The sequence below is a fragment of the Ambystoma mexicanum genome, chromosome 10 (genome assembly GCF_040938575.1).
Source record: "Ambystoma mexicanum isolate Mex_15411 chromosome 10, UKY_AmexF1_1, whole genome shotgun sequence".
Classification (NCBI taxonomy): Eukaryota; Metazoa; Chordata; class Amphibia; order Caudata; family Ambystomatidae; genus Ambystoma; species Ambystoma mexicanum.
In genome coordinates this window covers 332,793,458-332,810,937 of record NC_090932.1, presented here as the reverse complement: position 1 = coordinate 332,810,937, position 17,480 = coordinate 332,793,458, and the positions used below count along the sequence as shown (strand labels likewise).

The 17,480-nt window shown below is 42.9% G+C and overlaps 1 protein-coding gene across 3 annotated transcripts in view; it reads right to left on the bottom strand.

Annotated features, from left to right (window-relative positions):
* NSD3 (nuclear receptor binding SET domain protein 3) overlaps nucleotides 1-17,480 on the bottom strand; it is a 2,619,674-nt gene that overhangs the window by 1,169,653 nt on the left and 1,432,541 nt on the right. For all 3 annotated transcript variants that reach the window (XM_069617934.1, XM_069617935.1, XM_069617936.1), the window contains exon 14: nucleotides 13,979-14,152. In XM_069617934.1, coding sequence (XP_069474035.1) covers nucleotides 13,979-14,152 — 174 coding nt within the window. The remainder of the gene's footprint in view (nucleotides 1-13,978; nucleotides 14,153-17,480) is intronic.

Sequence of the window (17,480 nt, the reverse complement as noted above, 5' to 3'; positions counted from 1 at the left end):
CACCGTGATAACTCTTGGTTTGGGTGTATAACAAATGCTATAAATAAACATAAATGAACCTTTCATGAACGAGAAGGTGGAGGCCACATTAACATTGCTTCCAATCACTAAAACCCCAAGCATGACTGCTTCATTACCCTATTTTACAAATTATTCAAGAACCAGCAGATTACCCCTTGAAAACATATATTCAATTCTGTTTTAGCCTATAACTTGGTGACTCAGATAATGGCAGAAAACCTAAATATTGTATTTCCATCATATATTACCAAAAACATATAAATATTTAGAACTCGTCAACAATGAGCTTTATTCCAGAGTATGTACACATTCAAATGACATTAGTAAAAAATGGGATGTGTTGATCCTCTTCCTACCTACACAACTAAACTGAAATAATGTATCATTGCATAAAAGCATATGCGGTACACAACATAAAACTTCCAAAGACATAAAACAATGCTTGATGGGTCCTCTTAATCATAACACAATCACCATGAAATAGATCAGCTTAACAGAAAAAATAATTCCAATGATAAATTGGGGTGTTTGGCCCCAACACATTCCTTAACATTTCACAAGGTTTGGAACTATAAAAGTATCAAAAAACATGCAAAATACAATTTCTAATATTATATTGTTCACACAGCCGGTAAAAGGCAAGCCACCTCCTTAGAGCTAATTATGAAAGACCTCAAAGGCAAAGATAGGATATCACATTCATAGCGAGGTCTTGATAGGAGTGACTCAGAAGATAGGTTCCCACAAATGCTTAGCTGGAAAAAGGTTGTTCATATAGACATCTACACAGAATCCTGGTCACAAATTTGGTTGAGAGCTCATAAAAGTACCAGGTGAACCCTAATCAAAGAAAACTCCTACAAAATAATGCTATTGTGGTACTTCACTCCCCACCGTGTTCACAGACTTACCCACGCTTATATACCCCTCTGTTGGAGGGGAGGCAGAGCAACAGGCATGTTGGAGCGCATGTGGTGGTCCTGCCCATGCTTCCAATTTTTCTGGAAGAAAATACTTTATAGGATTAAGGGGATCACTGGCATATTCCTGAACCCACTAACATTGGTATTTGGCGACACTAACCGAGCAGGCCACTAGGGCTTAGATGGAAGAGTCTCGAACCTGATAACCAAACTCAACATACCCAGTCTGACATGGGCACAAACATTGAAATCCTCCAAGGATCTCATTACCACTCTTTGGTGGGGCAGGGTATGTGAAACATGGCTGGCTGAGAAAATTCACTGCTACCCTGAACAAATCATAACCTACATTTATCAACACATGGAACCCCTTGGTTAAATACTGCCAGAATACATGTGACTTCCCCCTATGATGCCTTAGCTTGTTGGGGATATTAATTGGTCTATTCCATTGTAGGCACCTCTGGGTTGGCACAGGGCCTGTTAGTCGGAGCTGGTTTGATTATAAGATCGACTGGGCTTGGGGTGGAGGTCTAAGTTGATTTGTCAGCCACATCATGCTTTGAGGACAACTGTCTTTTCATTCCGTTAGCTAATTATTTTTTTTCTGGTGTCTAATTTTGATTTTGTTTAATTCTTTAATTGTGCTCACCTGGATTGTTTTCAATAGAAGCATATATAGCGCTCAACCTCCCTTGGAAAAAGTTTGTCGTGTATGCAAGGACGGAGGAACTAAAGAAACTGCAAAACATTTATTGACTAAATGTGTAAACATGTTTGATGTGTACTTATTATATTATAGTAATCATGTGCACGACATTGAATCTATACGTGAATTCATGTTCTGGCAGCGTCTCATTAATGCTCAAGGTTTGCAGATGCAAATTGCTACTTTTAATGTCTGGCTAAAAATAGAAAGCCTCTTGGACATTTCCATATGAATTCACTTGATATTACGATTCTGTACTCTGAATGCAGAAAGTGTTATTAACTACTGATGGGAATTTTAAATTCCAAATCCTAAATTTTAATTATGATAGTACTTAGAAATATGATTTTTTTTTACTATATATTTAATCTTGCTTACCCTTTTTCTTCTATTGCTTTTTGATATATTGCGTGATTGTATAGTCAAACAATTCATAATTATGTGTAAAGTTTAATTATAAACTATATCACATTATTAATAAAATAAATATGCTTATTGGATTTCTGACATTGTAAATAAAGTTGAGGAAATAAAACAATCTTGATTTTAAGATCAATTTTCATATAGCTATTATTTTAGTCTTGAGGTATTATTCCAACCAAAGGTAATGTTTTCAACTCACTGCTGGAAAAAGTTTTGTTTCCTACACCTTTTCCATATAATAGTTCACAATTAATTTTCTCCCCAAGAAAACACAATTTAGGATGATGCCTCAATGCTAATATTTATGAATAGGTATTATTGGAGTTATATTTACTTGTTAAGTGGCAACATACTGCAGGAAGCAAGACACCGCACAAGGTCAAGCAGATACAAAAAATAAACAACATACTGTAAACATTATCAGACAGGCAAGGTCAAATGAAATGGAAACAATGTGTTTTGCAGTTGTGCGCATGTGCATTTTAAGGCAAAAAGCATATATTCTAAATTGGTGGAACTGCACCCAGTCCCCAAGTTTCTCCTTTACCCATTTTATCAGGGTAACCTCATAATTGACACTTAGCAAACCAATGGCAAGTGATAATTAAAAGATATTTTCTTGATGTCCTGAAAAGTCAGCAAACCACTAGAGAACTCACCTTGACCCCTGTTGAGATAGCCCAATCTTCATCAATAAATTGTCATCATGTTGAAATATTCTGTGATGATTCCAATGTTCATAAAAAATAAAATAACTTATCTTCTGTAATTTTCTACTGGATTAATACAATATCTCCCCCTTCCCCCACAGATTCCCAATGTTTTAACTAATTCCAGGTGTAGACTTAATCTGGATAGGTTTAAAAAGCCACCAGGTGGAGTAAGTGCAACGTCACAATTGTCTATCTCAGGGCATCATAAATACTGCTGGCATATCTCTTCATATGGATACCTTCCACCCCCAGATAACACATCTTTGAAGGACGAGAAAGTGGGCAATAGATAAGATAAACATACCACAGATGAGAAACTGCAAGCGTATGCTGAGACAAAGCATCAGGCTGGCACATGTTAAGTAAGGGAACACCAGCTGTAAGGCAAAAGTGCCATCTTGAACCCTACTTGAATTGACCATGATCCCACCAGGCCAGCTAATAGGAAATCCTGCTGCACATGACTATCAAGCGAGAGATTGTCTGTTTGGTAATGACCTTATTCTCTAAGTGATCAGCATATGTAACAAACAGATGCCTGTTAAAGGCTCGGACAATCTGACACTGCAGGACATGTACCAAAACAGCGACCCAATCCCATTCCTAGAATGCAAAAAGAAATTCGATCTAGGGGAAAATGAAAGGTTAAGGTACACGCAAGTACGACACCGGATCTCCCATCCCTCAGTGAAAAAATCGGGAACGAGAACCCTAACAGGCTTGGAACTAACAATGCAAGAAGGTGAACCAAAGAAGGGGATATCTAGAATCTACAGACTGCTCGATGGAGCACAACCAACGGACAACCTAAAATATAAAGAGAATTGGGAAAAAGATGTAGGAGAACCAATAACAGAAAGATAGTGGGACCAAATATGGACAAGAGCTCACAGATCCTCCAAATGTACAGCAATTAAAGAAGCTGCATATAAATTATGCTACAGATGGTACATGTCCCCCCACAGACTACACAAAATAAACCCAGAATATCCCCCAAACTGTTGGAGACAATGTGGAGGGAGAGGAGATCTATTCCACGTGTGGTGGAAATGCCCCAAAGCAATTACCTACTGGAAGGAGATACTGGGACACATCAAAGACATTACTGGCAGAGACTTACCACTATCACCTAAGGTGGTCCTGCTGGGAGTAGAGGCAAAGGGAATATACGCAGCATCGGGGCATATATCCACGCTAATAACACACTTACTATCAACAGCATGAATAACATTAGCGCAAAGTTGGAAAACACTAGAGGGCCCGACGACACCATGGTGGTGGATGAAACTATGAGGAGTAATGGCAATGGAGAAGGTAACTGCCATAAGAACAGAAACATATCAGAGATACCTATCCATATGGTCCCCCTTCAGAGACTTTGTTGCAGACAGGGAAGCCCACTTCGATCACTTAACATCAGAACAGAGAAGGAGATAGAGAATCAGCACGACGAAAAAAGAGAACAAGGAGGAAAAAATAAAGAGGAAGAGGGAACTAACTGTGTAACACCTACACCCAAGAACTAATGTATGAAAGAATTAGACACTGCAGAGACGCCTGTCCACTTGGCCCCCCCTTCCAAGAACTGTAGCGGGGAAGGGAGGGAGGAAGGAAGTTAAGAATGAAACAATCAAAATGGGAGATACGTATTGTATAGTAACAGACAACGAAATTATAATTTGGACTCATAATATCAAAAGTTATACTCTTACACATTTGTTGAAAGTCAAAATATTTTTACCCTTTCAAAACTGTTACAAAAGTTATAAAGGGACAGTGGGGAGGAGGGTGGGGTGATGAATTACAGATGAAGAAAATGGAGACAATTTACGCAGCAACGGGTGACGTTAACCCTGAATGGAAAGTTGGTCTATGCATTATGACAACAAAGTGTAACGATCATATGTTGTAATGGATTAGGTCTCCATTGAAAAATAAAAATGGTAAAAAAAAAAAATCCAGTATGCCTCCAACGTTACAAAAGCGAAGGTCCCTGTAAGGGTAAATATATGGACACCTCTCCTTGGTCTGTAATGGATGTGGACGAACACAGGAAGATGCATCTTTTACATGAGATTGACAAAGAAACAGCTTACAGAAGAAAGGAGGGTCGCTCTCTCTCAAAGCCACCACAAACGGAGGGTCCCACACAAAAAGGCTGACACTGACAGAGTGCAGAAGTGATAGTCATCAGGACTATTGTTTTCATTGTTAAGAACAGTGGACAAGATGACATAGGATAATAAGACGAAGCCCTCAAGATAGTCAATATAAAGTTCAAATCCCAAGAGAAAAGATGATAATTTAAAAAAACTGCATAAAAGTCAGAATTGTAAAGGACAATCACTGTCCATGGGTTTTCGTGGGAAAAAAGAAAAGGTGCTAAATAGTCCTTCAGAACGGCTATACTGAGGACAAACCTGGTGATTAATGACAACTCTACAACAAAACTGTAAGAGTGTGAACTGCACCACAAGAAAAATTCTTTTACACAACAATATTCAGATCAAGGTATCTTACTTGCTTCCATTATGATCATTTTAGGTGCAACTGGTTATCATTCTGCAGCCAAGGAGCACAAGATCAATGAACAATAAGTTACTCACCGTAGTGACTAACGTACTTCTAGTCCATAGTCCGCTTTCCTCCATATTTTATCAGGGTCTCAGGAGCAAGGTGAGTTTCATTGTTCTGCCCTGATGCAATACTGTATGGGCGTCCCTCGCTAGGGACACAAACGGAACCTTTTTCACCAGAAGAAATCTTCTTCCCATTTAAATATGGAGATGCAGCCCTGGGAGCATGCACTCCCCTGACTTCGCCCACCGGCGCCACTCCTCAGTCCCCTTTGACGCGTCGACAATATTACCATTGCCTAATGACAATAGTTTTATTAAGGGGAAGGATGGTGGGACGTATGGAGGAAAGGGGATTATGGACTAGCAGTACGTTAGGGTGCGCAGTCAAAATTTTGAAACTAAAATGTCGAAAGTCATAATATCGAGAAAAAAAAAAGTTGAAAAAGAAAAAGTCGAATTCCTTTTTTTAAAAAAATTCTATATTTATTTTTGGGTCCGGGAATAAAAAAAAATGTGTAAAACAAAAAAAAAAATGTAAAAAAGGAGGGTTGAGGGGGGAACCCCCCCATTTCTGATAAAAAACGTAATAAAAAAAAGCAACTTTTTTTTACTTTATTTTCAATATTTTGACTTTCGACCTTTTTGTTTTCGATTTTATCACTATAAACCGTATGTTAGTCACTACGGTGAGTAATTTATAATTACTCCTATGTCCTGTCCCTTTCCTCCATACTGTATGACCGATTACAACTCAATGTAGCCCCAGGGTGGAGAGGTGACCTTCCTAAGAAAACAAGTTCAATAAAACTGCCTGACCAAATGTCGAGTCCAACCTGGAGCTGGTACACAAGCAGTAGTGCTTGCAGAAGACCAAGTAGCCCATGTAGCCGCCTTACAGATGACCTGCCAAAGAACATGCCTCTGGAAAGCCACAGCCGTGGCCTTGGCTCCGTGAGCGTGCATATTTGCCGCGAGTGGTTTATGCTGCCCCTCATTAGGCTCTTTGATGGCCGCAACCATCCATCTTGCTATGGAGGCCTTGGATGCTCGATAGCCTGGCCTTGACCCACCAAAGGTGACGGAGAGGGCTTCCGACTTGCGGAAGCTCTTGGTTCTATCCAGATAGAATTTTAGAGCATGCCTGACATCCAGACAGTGCAGTACCCTCTGTGCATCGTCCTTGGGGTCCGCAAAGAAAGTAGGTAGCACAATCTCCTCATGGAGGAGAAACAAAGAGACCTTAGGTAGGAAGGTGGGTAGTAGGAAATGGGTTCTAGAAAATGAACGCTCCTGTGCTGAGCTATATGTGGTAGTTGTTTTTCTCTAGTGTTTCTTTGCAAGATCACAGGGAGGAAGGGGCAAACCCAATGCCCCTTGATGAAACTCGTACAAAGTAGTCCTGGTTACCCTGCAGTAAGTTTATGATGTATCTGACCCTTGTAAATAAAAAGGATCTCACGCAGGTTGCTGTGTCTTCACATGTGGTTTTTATTGTCCAAGATATGAACATATAGTAATAGAAAGGGGGTCAGGCGAACCTCTGGAAGGCAGGGTGGAGGACCATTCCTCCCTGCTGTGAGAGTAGGTGGGCTGGACCCAGCTGAAGGTGCACCGGGGCCTGTTCCGACAGGCTGAGTAGTTCCGAAAACCATGGCCTTGCGGGCCACCACAGAGCTATGGGTATGACACAGAGGTGCTGGGTGTCCCTGATCTTGCAGATTACCCTGTGGACCAGGGGAGTGGGAGGGAAGGCATATGCATTCATATTGTCCCATTCTATCCGCATTGCAGCCCCCAGAGAGCCCCAGCCTTGTCCCTGCCAGGACATGAACTGGGGGCACCTCTTGTTGTACCAGGTGGCAAAGAGATCCACCTGCGGATGGCCCCATCTGTAGAAAATCTCTTGAAGGACTTGCTTGTTCAACTGCCGTTCGTAATTGTCCGCCTCCAGGTTGGACTCCCCCTGGAGATGGATTGCCTTCAAGTGCATGTTCTCCAGAGCCCACTCCCAAATGCTGACTGCCAAGGTGCATAGGGAAGGAGACCTGGTGCCACCCTGCTTGTTGATGTAATACATGCTGGTGGAGTTGTCCGTCTGGATGAGGATCGTCTTGCGACTGATCGGAAGGAAGGCATTGAGAGCATGCCTGATCGCCTTGCGCTCTAGCCAATTGATATGGGCCTCCTGTTCCTTTAGAGAACAAACTCCATGGATGCTGTGGCTGTCCAGGGTGGCTCCTTAGCCCTCCAAGGAAGAGTATGTGGTGATGGTAACCTGCTGTGCTGGCTGCATGAAGGGTCTGCCTATCCTCAAGTTGCATTCCGTGCTCCACCAGACAAGGTCCTGCTGAAGAAAGTGCTGACAAGTTCCGCCTGGGAACCCCACTCCTGACTCCATGATGCTGCGTAGTGCAGTTGCAATTGTCTCATTTTGAGACTTGTGTATGGCACTTCCAGTAGACATGCCGCCATGATAACCAAAGGGTGCTGGTACCACCATGCTGAGGTCACCACTATGCTGAGAAAATGATCTGTGGCCCTCTTGATGGCTGTGACCTTGTCCTCTGAGGGAAAAAGGTCTCGAAGCTTGTATCCTAGATGAGGTCCAGGAACGTTAGATTCTGCAAAGGCTCCAGCTGTGACTTCTTGAGATTGATGGTAAATCCCAACTCATGTAGAGTATTCATTAGGGCGGAGGAGGTGTGAAGGACTGCCACCAGGGATCTTGCCCTGACGTGCCAGTCGTCTACATATGGAGTGACCCTGGGCCCTGAGAAGGGCTGTCACCGCATTTATAAGTCTGGTAAAGACCCTGGGGGCTCAAGTGAGGCCAAAGTGTAGAACCTTGTATTGGAAATGAACGCCCATGATCCTGAACCTCAGAAAGGACCAGTGAGGCTGCCAAATCGGAACTTGTAGGTAGGAGTCCTTCAGATCAAGGGAGCACATCCAGTCTCCACTGCACAGTGTCTCCACAATATGCGCTGGTGTAACCATCTTAAACTTTTGAAGAGGGAGGGAAAGGTTCAAGGTGGAAAGGTCCAACTCAACTCTTCAGCCAGCCTGGTTCTTCTTGTGTATGGCAAAAATCCTGGAATAGAAGCCCATGCTCCACTCAGAGGCTGGGACTTCCACTGCCTGACTCTACAAGCGATTGAATTTCCCCCAACAAAGTTGTTGTCCCAATCTGTGGGAGTGGAGGAGAGGAGATGCATGCCCCCCCCCCCACTGGAGACAGTGTGGACCCGGAGGGGCGTGTCATGCCTTTTTTCCCTCTGAGCCTGGGGCTGAGGAGGGGGACTGAAAGAAGCCCGTATTCCCTTCCTTGTGTTGCTTACAGCGGTGCTGACTTGGAGATCGGTCAGGCTGTCTTGATCTCCATTCCTGGAAGCCCCGGAACCCACCGAAGGCCCACCCCTTGTCGGAACGCTGGTGCGCCTCGCTGTACATCTTGGGCGCGGCCTTTGTGAGGATGGATAAGGATTTTGCAGACTGAGAACTGTTGTTGTTCTTATCAAGTTCCTCATCGGTGGTAGAATGAAAAAGGTAGTCACCCTCGAATGGAAGGTTCAATATGCGTTCCTGGACATCCAGGTTGAACTTGGCATGGCCTGAGGTGTCTATATGCGCCACTGTGGGCTCCATGATGTCCTGGGCCACCATTTTTCCTACTGCCTTGAAACTTGACTGATTGTGGACCGGAAGTTCTGGAAGGAAGTCAACTATTTCCTGCCAAAGCCACTTATTGATGGCTGCAAGCATTGCGTCTGCATTAGACTGACGTACAGTGAGGCGTTGGAATAGACCACCTTCCCACAGGCCTCCAAGATCTTCTCCTCCTTGCGTAGAAGCGCAGAGGACGAGGTAGCCGAGGCCGACTGAGGCTTGGAGAGCTGCGGTGTGCCAACAGCAAGAGTGGGACCCCCCCTCCAATTGCCTGTACTTGGCGTCGGGGCACCGATTGGTAGGCTGCGCCGAATGGGGTTTAAGCCATCCCTTTTTGGCCAAGGCAACAACGTCCTTCTGCATCGGGATCCCCGTTCTAGCTGCAGGGTGTAGAGTGAGGACCTCGGCCAGGACCCCCGCCTCCAGTTGTTCCACCTCAGTTTGCGGAAGCCCGAAGTACTGCACCAAACCTGTGAGTCATTCTTGGAAGGCCTGGGGTGAAGATTGGGTGTTGGGGTCCTCCTCATCGGTGTCCACTAGGGTGTCTGGTTTGTCTGGAGCAGGTTGAGGAGTGCTGGGCACCGGAATCTGAGACGTGGAGACCGGAGGCTGCTGTGGAGGCTGGTGCGATACCGCCTGAACTGTAGGAGGCAGGGAAGACTGAATCCAAGGACCCGGCGTGGGAAGCTGGGGCTACGCCGGAGGCTCAGGTGCTGGAGCCATAGGAGAAATCCCTGATCACACCCCGAAGGATGTCTCCCATTTGCGGGGACCTCATAAGCGTGAGGAACTTTTAAAAAAACATGTCCTCACAGGCCGGTGGGGTGGCGCGGACCTAGTAGCAGGAGGCTGCTGAGGCCAGTGCCTACTCTGCCTCACTGGCTGAAGGGTATATCTGCCCTGCAACGCTGAAAGATAAGCTGAAGGCCACGTACGTGGGGAAGGCAAGTCCCACCCGGACACTCGTTCTCCAACTTGCTCCCTGAACAGGGGTGGCGTCGGACGAGCGACCATTTTGGCGGGGTGCATGTCACGTGCCTGTGTCGTGGTGCTTGCCGCGCTGGGACCGGCCTCCTCCTGAACTCTTGGCAGTGGAGCTTGAGGCCTAGCAAGCACCTCAGGACAAGGCTTGGTAGACGTAGTGCCCTCGGCTGTGTCGCCAGTAGTGTTGCGTACAGGCGCTCCCTCAGATATTTGTCCGGTAGTAGGGCGTAGCCCCTCGAGTGGACACCCGGTAAAAGAAACTTGCGGTCCCTTAGCAATGTCACCCGCAGGATCTAGTGACCCCTTGGCCTGGCGGCCGCTAGCTGAAGCAGCCTCGGTACCTGTGCTGGTACGGTCCCTCCTGCTCGGACATTTCCTGAGAAAGGAGTCGCCCTTGCAGGGGGGCAAGAAGAAAAGAAAATGGCCCTACCTTGGGCCTTGGCTTGTACTTGATGAAGTTCTCTGGAGGCGATTGTTCGAAGAGCTCTCTCCACCGAGCTAAGCTGTTCTTCAGAGCACGCCGTATAAGCTCGTCACACGCGGTACAATCCTCCCATCCGTGATCGGGGCCAAGGCAGTGGAGGAAAGAGCATGGGGCTCGGAACGAAGTGAAGAGCCCCTCACAAGCTGGACACCTGCTGAATCTCGCAGACGTCAACATGCGCCGGGGAGGAGCATGGCGCCAGAGGACTGAGTAACTGATTAAAGACCAAAAGACAGTATCCGGGGAAGAAAGTGTGGAATTACAAGGCCGAAGCCAAACCCAGTAGCGCTAGTGAAAGCAGTCCGCTTCCGTTGACGCGGAAAAGAGGACTGAGGAGTGGCGCCGGTGGTCGGAGTCAGGGGAGCGCATGCTCCCAGGGCTGCACCCCCAAGCGCCTCTAAATTTAAAGGGGAGAAGATTTTTTGTGGTGAAAAAGGTTCCGTCCCTAGCTTGGGACGCCCATGCTGTATGGAGGATAGGGGACGCGACGTAGGAGTACAACATATAGCCTGCTGTTGCAAGCAGGTAACCCAAATGCACTCCTATGGGATAGTTCTCCACACATTTCAATTCAATCAATCCTTTCCTTTCAACTGGTAGAACAACTTTCAATAACAAATAAAGTTCATCACAGTTTTCTTTAAACACATGGTGTTGATCATTCCATGGTCAAAACTTTACAACAGCCACCACTGGACACAAGTCAAGATCCTTACCACAGCACCAAATGGGAAAATGTCAATTGCTTTACTGGTCGCCTTTGGGACAAGGAGTACCCAATCCTTAGACCACAATCTCACACTAGCATGGCATGAAGATTCAGCATCTAACTGCTGCCTGCGATAGCACAAAACTCCTGACAGAACATTCTTGTAAAACAAAATGAAATTTCCAGCAGCCCGTAATACCATATCCTTCTCGTCCAATAATGAGCCACAGGGATTCTAATCTTCCTTTACCATTCCAAAACAAGGAGAATTAGAGTAAATGATTGGAAAGCGAACCTAACACTTAAGGACTTAAGGGCATCCACAAGATACACTGAGGGAAATCTAATTATAAAGGAACAGGGAACAATTGTGGTTCCGATTGGAGGTAGGCCAATTGATCAGAGGATAATCCAAAGTTTAAAATATGGATTCTCTCACCTCCAAATTCGAATCCGACAATGTGTGTTCATCACACCAGGATCGTCTTCCTTCTAGATGGCAGAGCCTGCAAAACAATACTTTTTTTCAAAAGGGACCTAAGCCAGATGTCATGGTCTCTCTGCTCAAGGGAAGAGAACCTCCCCCCTGCCCCCACGTCTTGAGGCAATGCATTCCAGTGGTATTGTATCAGAGCCTACAGGAATTCTCCATGGCAACAGCGGTACTGACGACTTCATGAAATATCCAGTTTTGCAGTTGCTCATATGCCCCCGGTAACTGTTTAATAATTTTCCATATTCAATCTGTATTCAGAGAAATAAAAAAAGGGCCCTCGGGGAGGAAGGTTGCAGGAGCCACACAAACCAATTCATTTGCATTGAGAGCGTAGCATTGTTTACATGCTTCAAAGTCCTCTCAAATTAATGGAAACTTCATCTAGGGATAACATCCTCCTAAAAGGAGTGTACAGTTCCCCATAAAACCAACCCTGGGTGGGCATCAAAATAATATTTCAATTGGTCTACAGAAAGGTCTCAAGACAAAAGCAAATTCAAAACTGAAGAACGTGTAAGAAGCCAGACAAACTTGCACAAAAAAAGATGGAAAGGCAGAGCCAAAGCAAATATACAGTAGTTAGCTTTTCCATTTAAAGGTGAAAATGTTGGGAGGTCATGAAAAGGATAGCTTTCATTTTTGCCGAAAGCAAAGTCACAAATATGTGCCTCTCTTTCAGTTGAAGGGTGAAATTCTCTTCCTGCTATTCTAACAGTGTGTGGCGTGGTGGAGATCATAGAAACACCCAAGTGACATTTATTTGGGGTTTAAACACAAGACAAAACTACTTGCTTAAAAAGGTAGCCACAGCAAACAATGTTTGCCAAACGTGGCCCATGCCACGGTGCTACACTAGCTAATCTTTTGTCCCCTCAATTTTCAGAAAATAAAACATTGAGTTTAACTATTGGGCAGCCTTTCCAAATTTGAGAGGATGCCCACGAGCTCTATTAACATCATAATCTCATAATCTGTACTAGCTAATCAATCAGAGCACACATTTTGATTCCTTTGTATTATAAGTGGATACAGTTCTCAAAGTCAATAGGTTTTAGCAGAGGATACCATTTGTTCAGGATACTCGACACACCCAAGTTTTTCATTTTTGATTACAATATTGGCTGCACCTAGGTACCATAAATCCAGAAACACAGCCATGTACATGTTATGGCAGTATTACTTCCTCTACAAATTCTGATTTCAACCACCTAAAGACAAAATTAAACAACAAGCTTCAGCAGCTAGACCTGAAACACAACGACTTCCGATTTAAAACCATTATTTGAATCTGAAACCTAAACCCCTTAAATTGTTGGGTATTACTTTTAAAAGAACCATCACCCGTGGACCAATGCACTTTGCTTTTCTTGACCTCAAATTAACACAGATTTCAAAATGAAAAATAAGTGCAATAAAAAAATTAAAAATTATAAAAATACTCCAGCATTCAGAAACCAGGGATAACACCGGAAAGCTGAACATCATAAAAGAAATGAAAAATGGGAAGTCTTGAATTTGATGCATTGTAGCAGTTATTTGTGTAAACTGACTCAAGTGGGAATACAATGTTATCGACAAAGCAGGGTTCGAAATTGTAGGGAGTATTTAGCTCCTGCTTCTATCCTTGGAGAGCCTGGTTAGCTTGACACTAGCAGCTACCAGGAGCTTCTTTTGGATCCCAAGGAAATCTGGTGCCATACATTTGGAAAAATGTATATATATATATATATATATATATATATATAAGCATTTAAAGCATTATAGATTGCATATAATGGACAAAAGGTTAAAGATTGCATCTCACATAAAGTTTGATTTGCAGCACAGTATAAACAAGCTCCTGGTTCACTAGATGTAACACCTGCCAACTAGGTGATGCCGAACATCCAGGAGCTAGTTTTAGCTACTTATGAAATCTGAATTTCAACCGCTTCAAAGTGTAATTAGCAAAACCATGTTTTAAACCTACTTAAACAACTACCTGCCTTCAAAAAAACATATGGTACTCACATTCAGGAACAGAATGAATTCAAAAGGATGTAAACGGAATATTTGATGACAAATGTTTGATGAAGTCTTGTTTACAGTGCTTCATTGACCAATTTAGTCAGTATTGTAGAACTAATTCAGGAATGCCAATTATTTACAATAAACGAGCCTTGCATACAATATTTGCACACATTTCTTAGATGGAGGCTTGCATCAGTTATGATGGCTTTAAAAAGTAAAAAAAAAAGAGTGTAGCAAAGTAAGGAAATACCATGTACTCACCTCTTGCACAAACGAAACAAAAGCCTACATTTACAGCAGATGAAGAGTGGTTGCTCCTCTTGGAATGGTTACTGCAGATGATTATGTGGGAGGACACAAACAGGCTTCCAGCAGCAATACAACCATCCCCAGGGTGGTAGGCAGTTGGACACCTCAAGCAGCGCATCATACGACCTGTTTCGTCATAATTGTCATAGCAGAAAAACAAAAAATTACTGTGCAAGAAAATAAAACCAGACAAACAAGATCATGGCCCATTTCGTTAACTTGAACCTGGTAAGCAGTGAACCCAGGGCAATGTGGACAATGTACTTCAGGGGTGTAATTTTCAAATTATTAACTGCATAGAAATAGCGAAAGTGAACTTTGGTTTATCTTGCCTTGCAGTCTGATACATATTGGAATTTTTTAAGTTTTAAGTGGAAACATGCAGACATGTCTTTAAAGGGAGGCAATTTTACTCAGAAAACTTGAGGAAATAAAGGGTTTGAGTGATTGAATTATTTAGCCCTGTGAATGACCTGAACTAATACAGCATTTTAAACATGTTATGTGACAATCAGCATACATTTCATTTCGAATGTTGCATAAATACTATTGGTAATGTGACCCTCACATAGACAGAACCACAACAAAAGATTTTAACCTAACTTGCGGATGGCCAAAAAAGACCAAATACCTTTGAACCAACCATCTCTGTCTAACAAACCGGAATAACTCAGCAAAGAAAATATATACTCAACTCACAAAACATACCCTAGATAACAAAATGACTACCGATTCACACAGCAACCCCTCTAACAAAATACCCCAATAATAACCATACATTCAGACATGTTCAACCTTTCTAGGAGGTAAGGAAAACACTTGTACAGCAACATTGTTCCTGCTCTAAAAAAGGAAAAAGGAGGAAAAGTCTGAAAATCATCAACCACGTCAATATCATCTTTAAAAAAACACCAAAAAGCCTTCTTCGCAGCAAAGACTAAACATTTTACTGCAAGTACAGAACCGATCCTTGCCCGTTACTGTAAAGCATTCCCTTTTTTGAGTAGTGTGCACAGAGCAGGAATATGAATAATTCTACATCAAACCTAACACTTCAGCAAAGGTATGCAGCAATATTTAACGGCACGCACAGCACCATCCAAAAAGAAATGCCAATCTAAACTTAAGTAGTTAGTACATTAGGTCACAGCACCAAAAAAATAAAAAATCTTAAAATACTCATTGAAAAGGTATAGTGCGACATTTTTAAAAAGCCTGCTTCAAGCACGTTAACCTTGACCAAAGCCACCCGTGTAGATTTTAAGCTATTTAATAAAAAAATGAAAGCCTTGCTTTAGACCCACTTAATACAGTGGGTTTTTATTCACACACAACAGTTAAATAACAGTAGAAAAAATAAATATTCCTTTCAAAGGAAATTATTGTATCCTTTAGTAACGAAGAATAAAGTGCATGCAGAGTACAGAGTAAATAATTGTAAATTGTTTGCAGCTTTATTTGTGACATAAATGTATACCAACAAATGGCTTGAGCTTTTAATAAATCGCACACCGTGTGTGCTTCTTCAGGGCCTATTGCACGGTTAATATTTTAACTCAAGCCATGCTATAATTTTAAAGTGCAGTTTCACCATGAGGTGCATTTTGTTGTTTGTCCTGATGAATGCCTAATCAAATTGTGGGGTGGGGGAATCAAAACCCCCTTACCATAGGCCGAAAAACATGTCAACATTGTTCTGTTTTTTGATACATACAGTGCATTGAGGCCATGAATGTGGGTCTGAGACAAAGCTTGTGACAATGAAACATGTCACAGGGTTGCTAGTTATATTTGGCCATAGGAAGTCACCAAAGTGAAATCTAACAATTTAAACTGGCCGCAGGAAGAATTTAAATCAGAGGCTATTAGTCTAGATACCTGGCTGTGTCATGGAAAAGTGTTGTGTATTTCGAAGCATTTCTGTTTATTATTTGCACATATTAGTCACTTTCTTACTAACCCCCAAAATGTAAAGTTTTTGTCAAAAGGTATCCACCTGGAGTGGACGTGATATTATTCTGTGGTCTATTGAGACACACTTTTTAACTATTTTTTGATATAATTAAATTCAATCTTAAAAGCACAGAATATATTTCCTTTTTTAGAGAAGCATAAAAGGGGTGTACGCCCAGGAATAGTTTATGCTCTCCTCCATCCAAACATCAAGTGGCAGGGAAAACCCTTGCCAAGGGAGAGATGTACAGTACACAACCCAAAATCATCTCGGGCTGGCCCATCGAGCCAAACCCCAACTTCTGTCAACCCCACTTTTAATCACTGCTAATTGGTCGACAAAATATCCTGCGAAGAGTCCCCCCTTTTCAGCTCACAACCTTAACCTCGCCTTCCTCAAAGTTAAGAAAACCATTAAACATTGTCATTTCCATCAAACTTATTAAAACAACACAAAAGTAGAGAGCCCATTAAGACTGTAAACTATAAAGAAAGAGAAAACAGTAAACCAATTTATGATATAGTTCCCAGTCTAGTTCCACAGGAGCATGGTGCTGGAGAGTCAGAAGGGACTCCGGAAACAGTTTCATCGTCCCAGAGGGGTGGATTGAGATTTGTGGAAAAGAACTGAGAGCTTGTGAAAACCTCAATAAGGGCGCAACAATTCTTACCGAGAATTGAGAAGAGCATTAGGGACCCAGCTAGAGAAGGGAGTCATTCTCCCAGCCCCACAAGAACTTTGTGTTACTGTTTGTCTGTTGAGTTATGAAAACCCCAGAACTTTTGTTTGGAACAACTTGAGAGGTGTTTGGACGCTTTACATCCAGAAGAAGGGAGTCATTCTCCTGGATTACGAACAGTAGCTTGACTTTTTTGTATTTTGTTGTAGTGACAGGGAAAGAACAGGAGCCTTTGACCGAGACAGCATATTTTTGTTTTGACTCACACTGAGTTCTTGATGAGCACCAGAGTTTCTTTAGATTAGGTAGGGAAACGCTCGTAGAGTTAGGGATAGACAGGTTTGGGTTTTCATTTAATGAAAGTTTATAGCAACCACTATCACACCACTTGGTCAGTCTCTTCATACCTTGCCGCCACACCTTCCAGGGAAATTTACCATTACAGGAAGGGCAAAATTTAAAAGGACAACGCTGGAGGACAGTGACAAAACATGTGTTATAGGGGAAATGTGTGGAGACAGTCTCCTAAAATGGACAGAGCTGGCAGGTTATGTTGAGCTTGGTCACCGAAGATGGTAATATGAAATATAATAATCTATCTTAATAGACAAATACAAATGCTCAATAATGAGCAATGAACTCCGAAAAATTAGAACTCTGCAAAATGCGATAACCCCATGGTGGAAAACAACAATCTGAGGACCTTGACGCGTGAAGGATCATGGGTACTGTACATGTCACAGTAGGGATAGTATTACATACACACCATGTTGATGGGGAAATGGGGGGATTCTCTAGGGAAATGTTGGCTTCGGGACAAT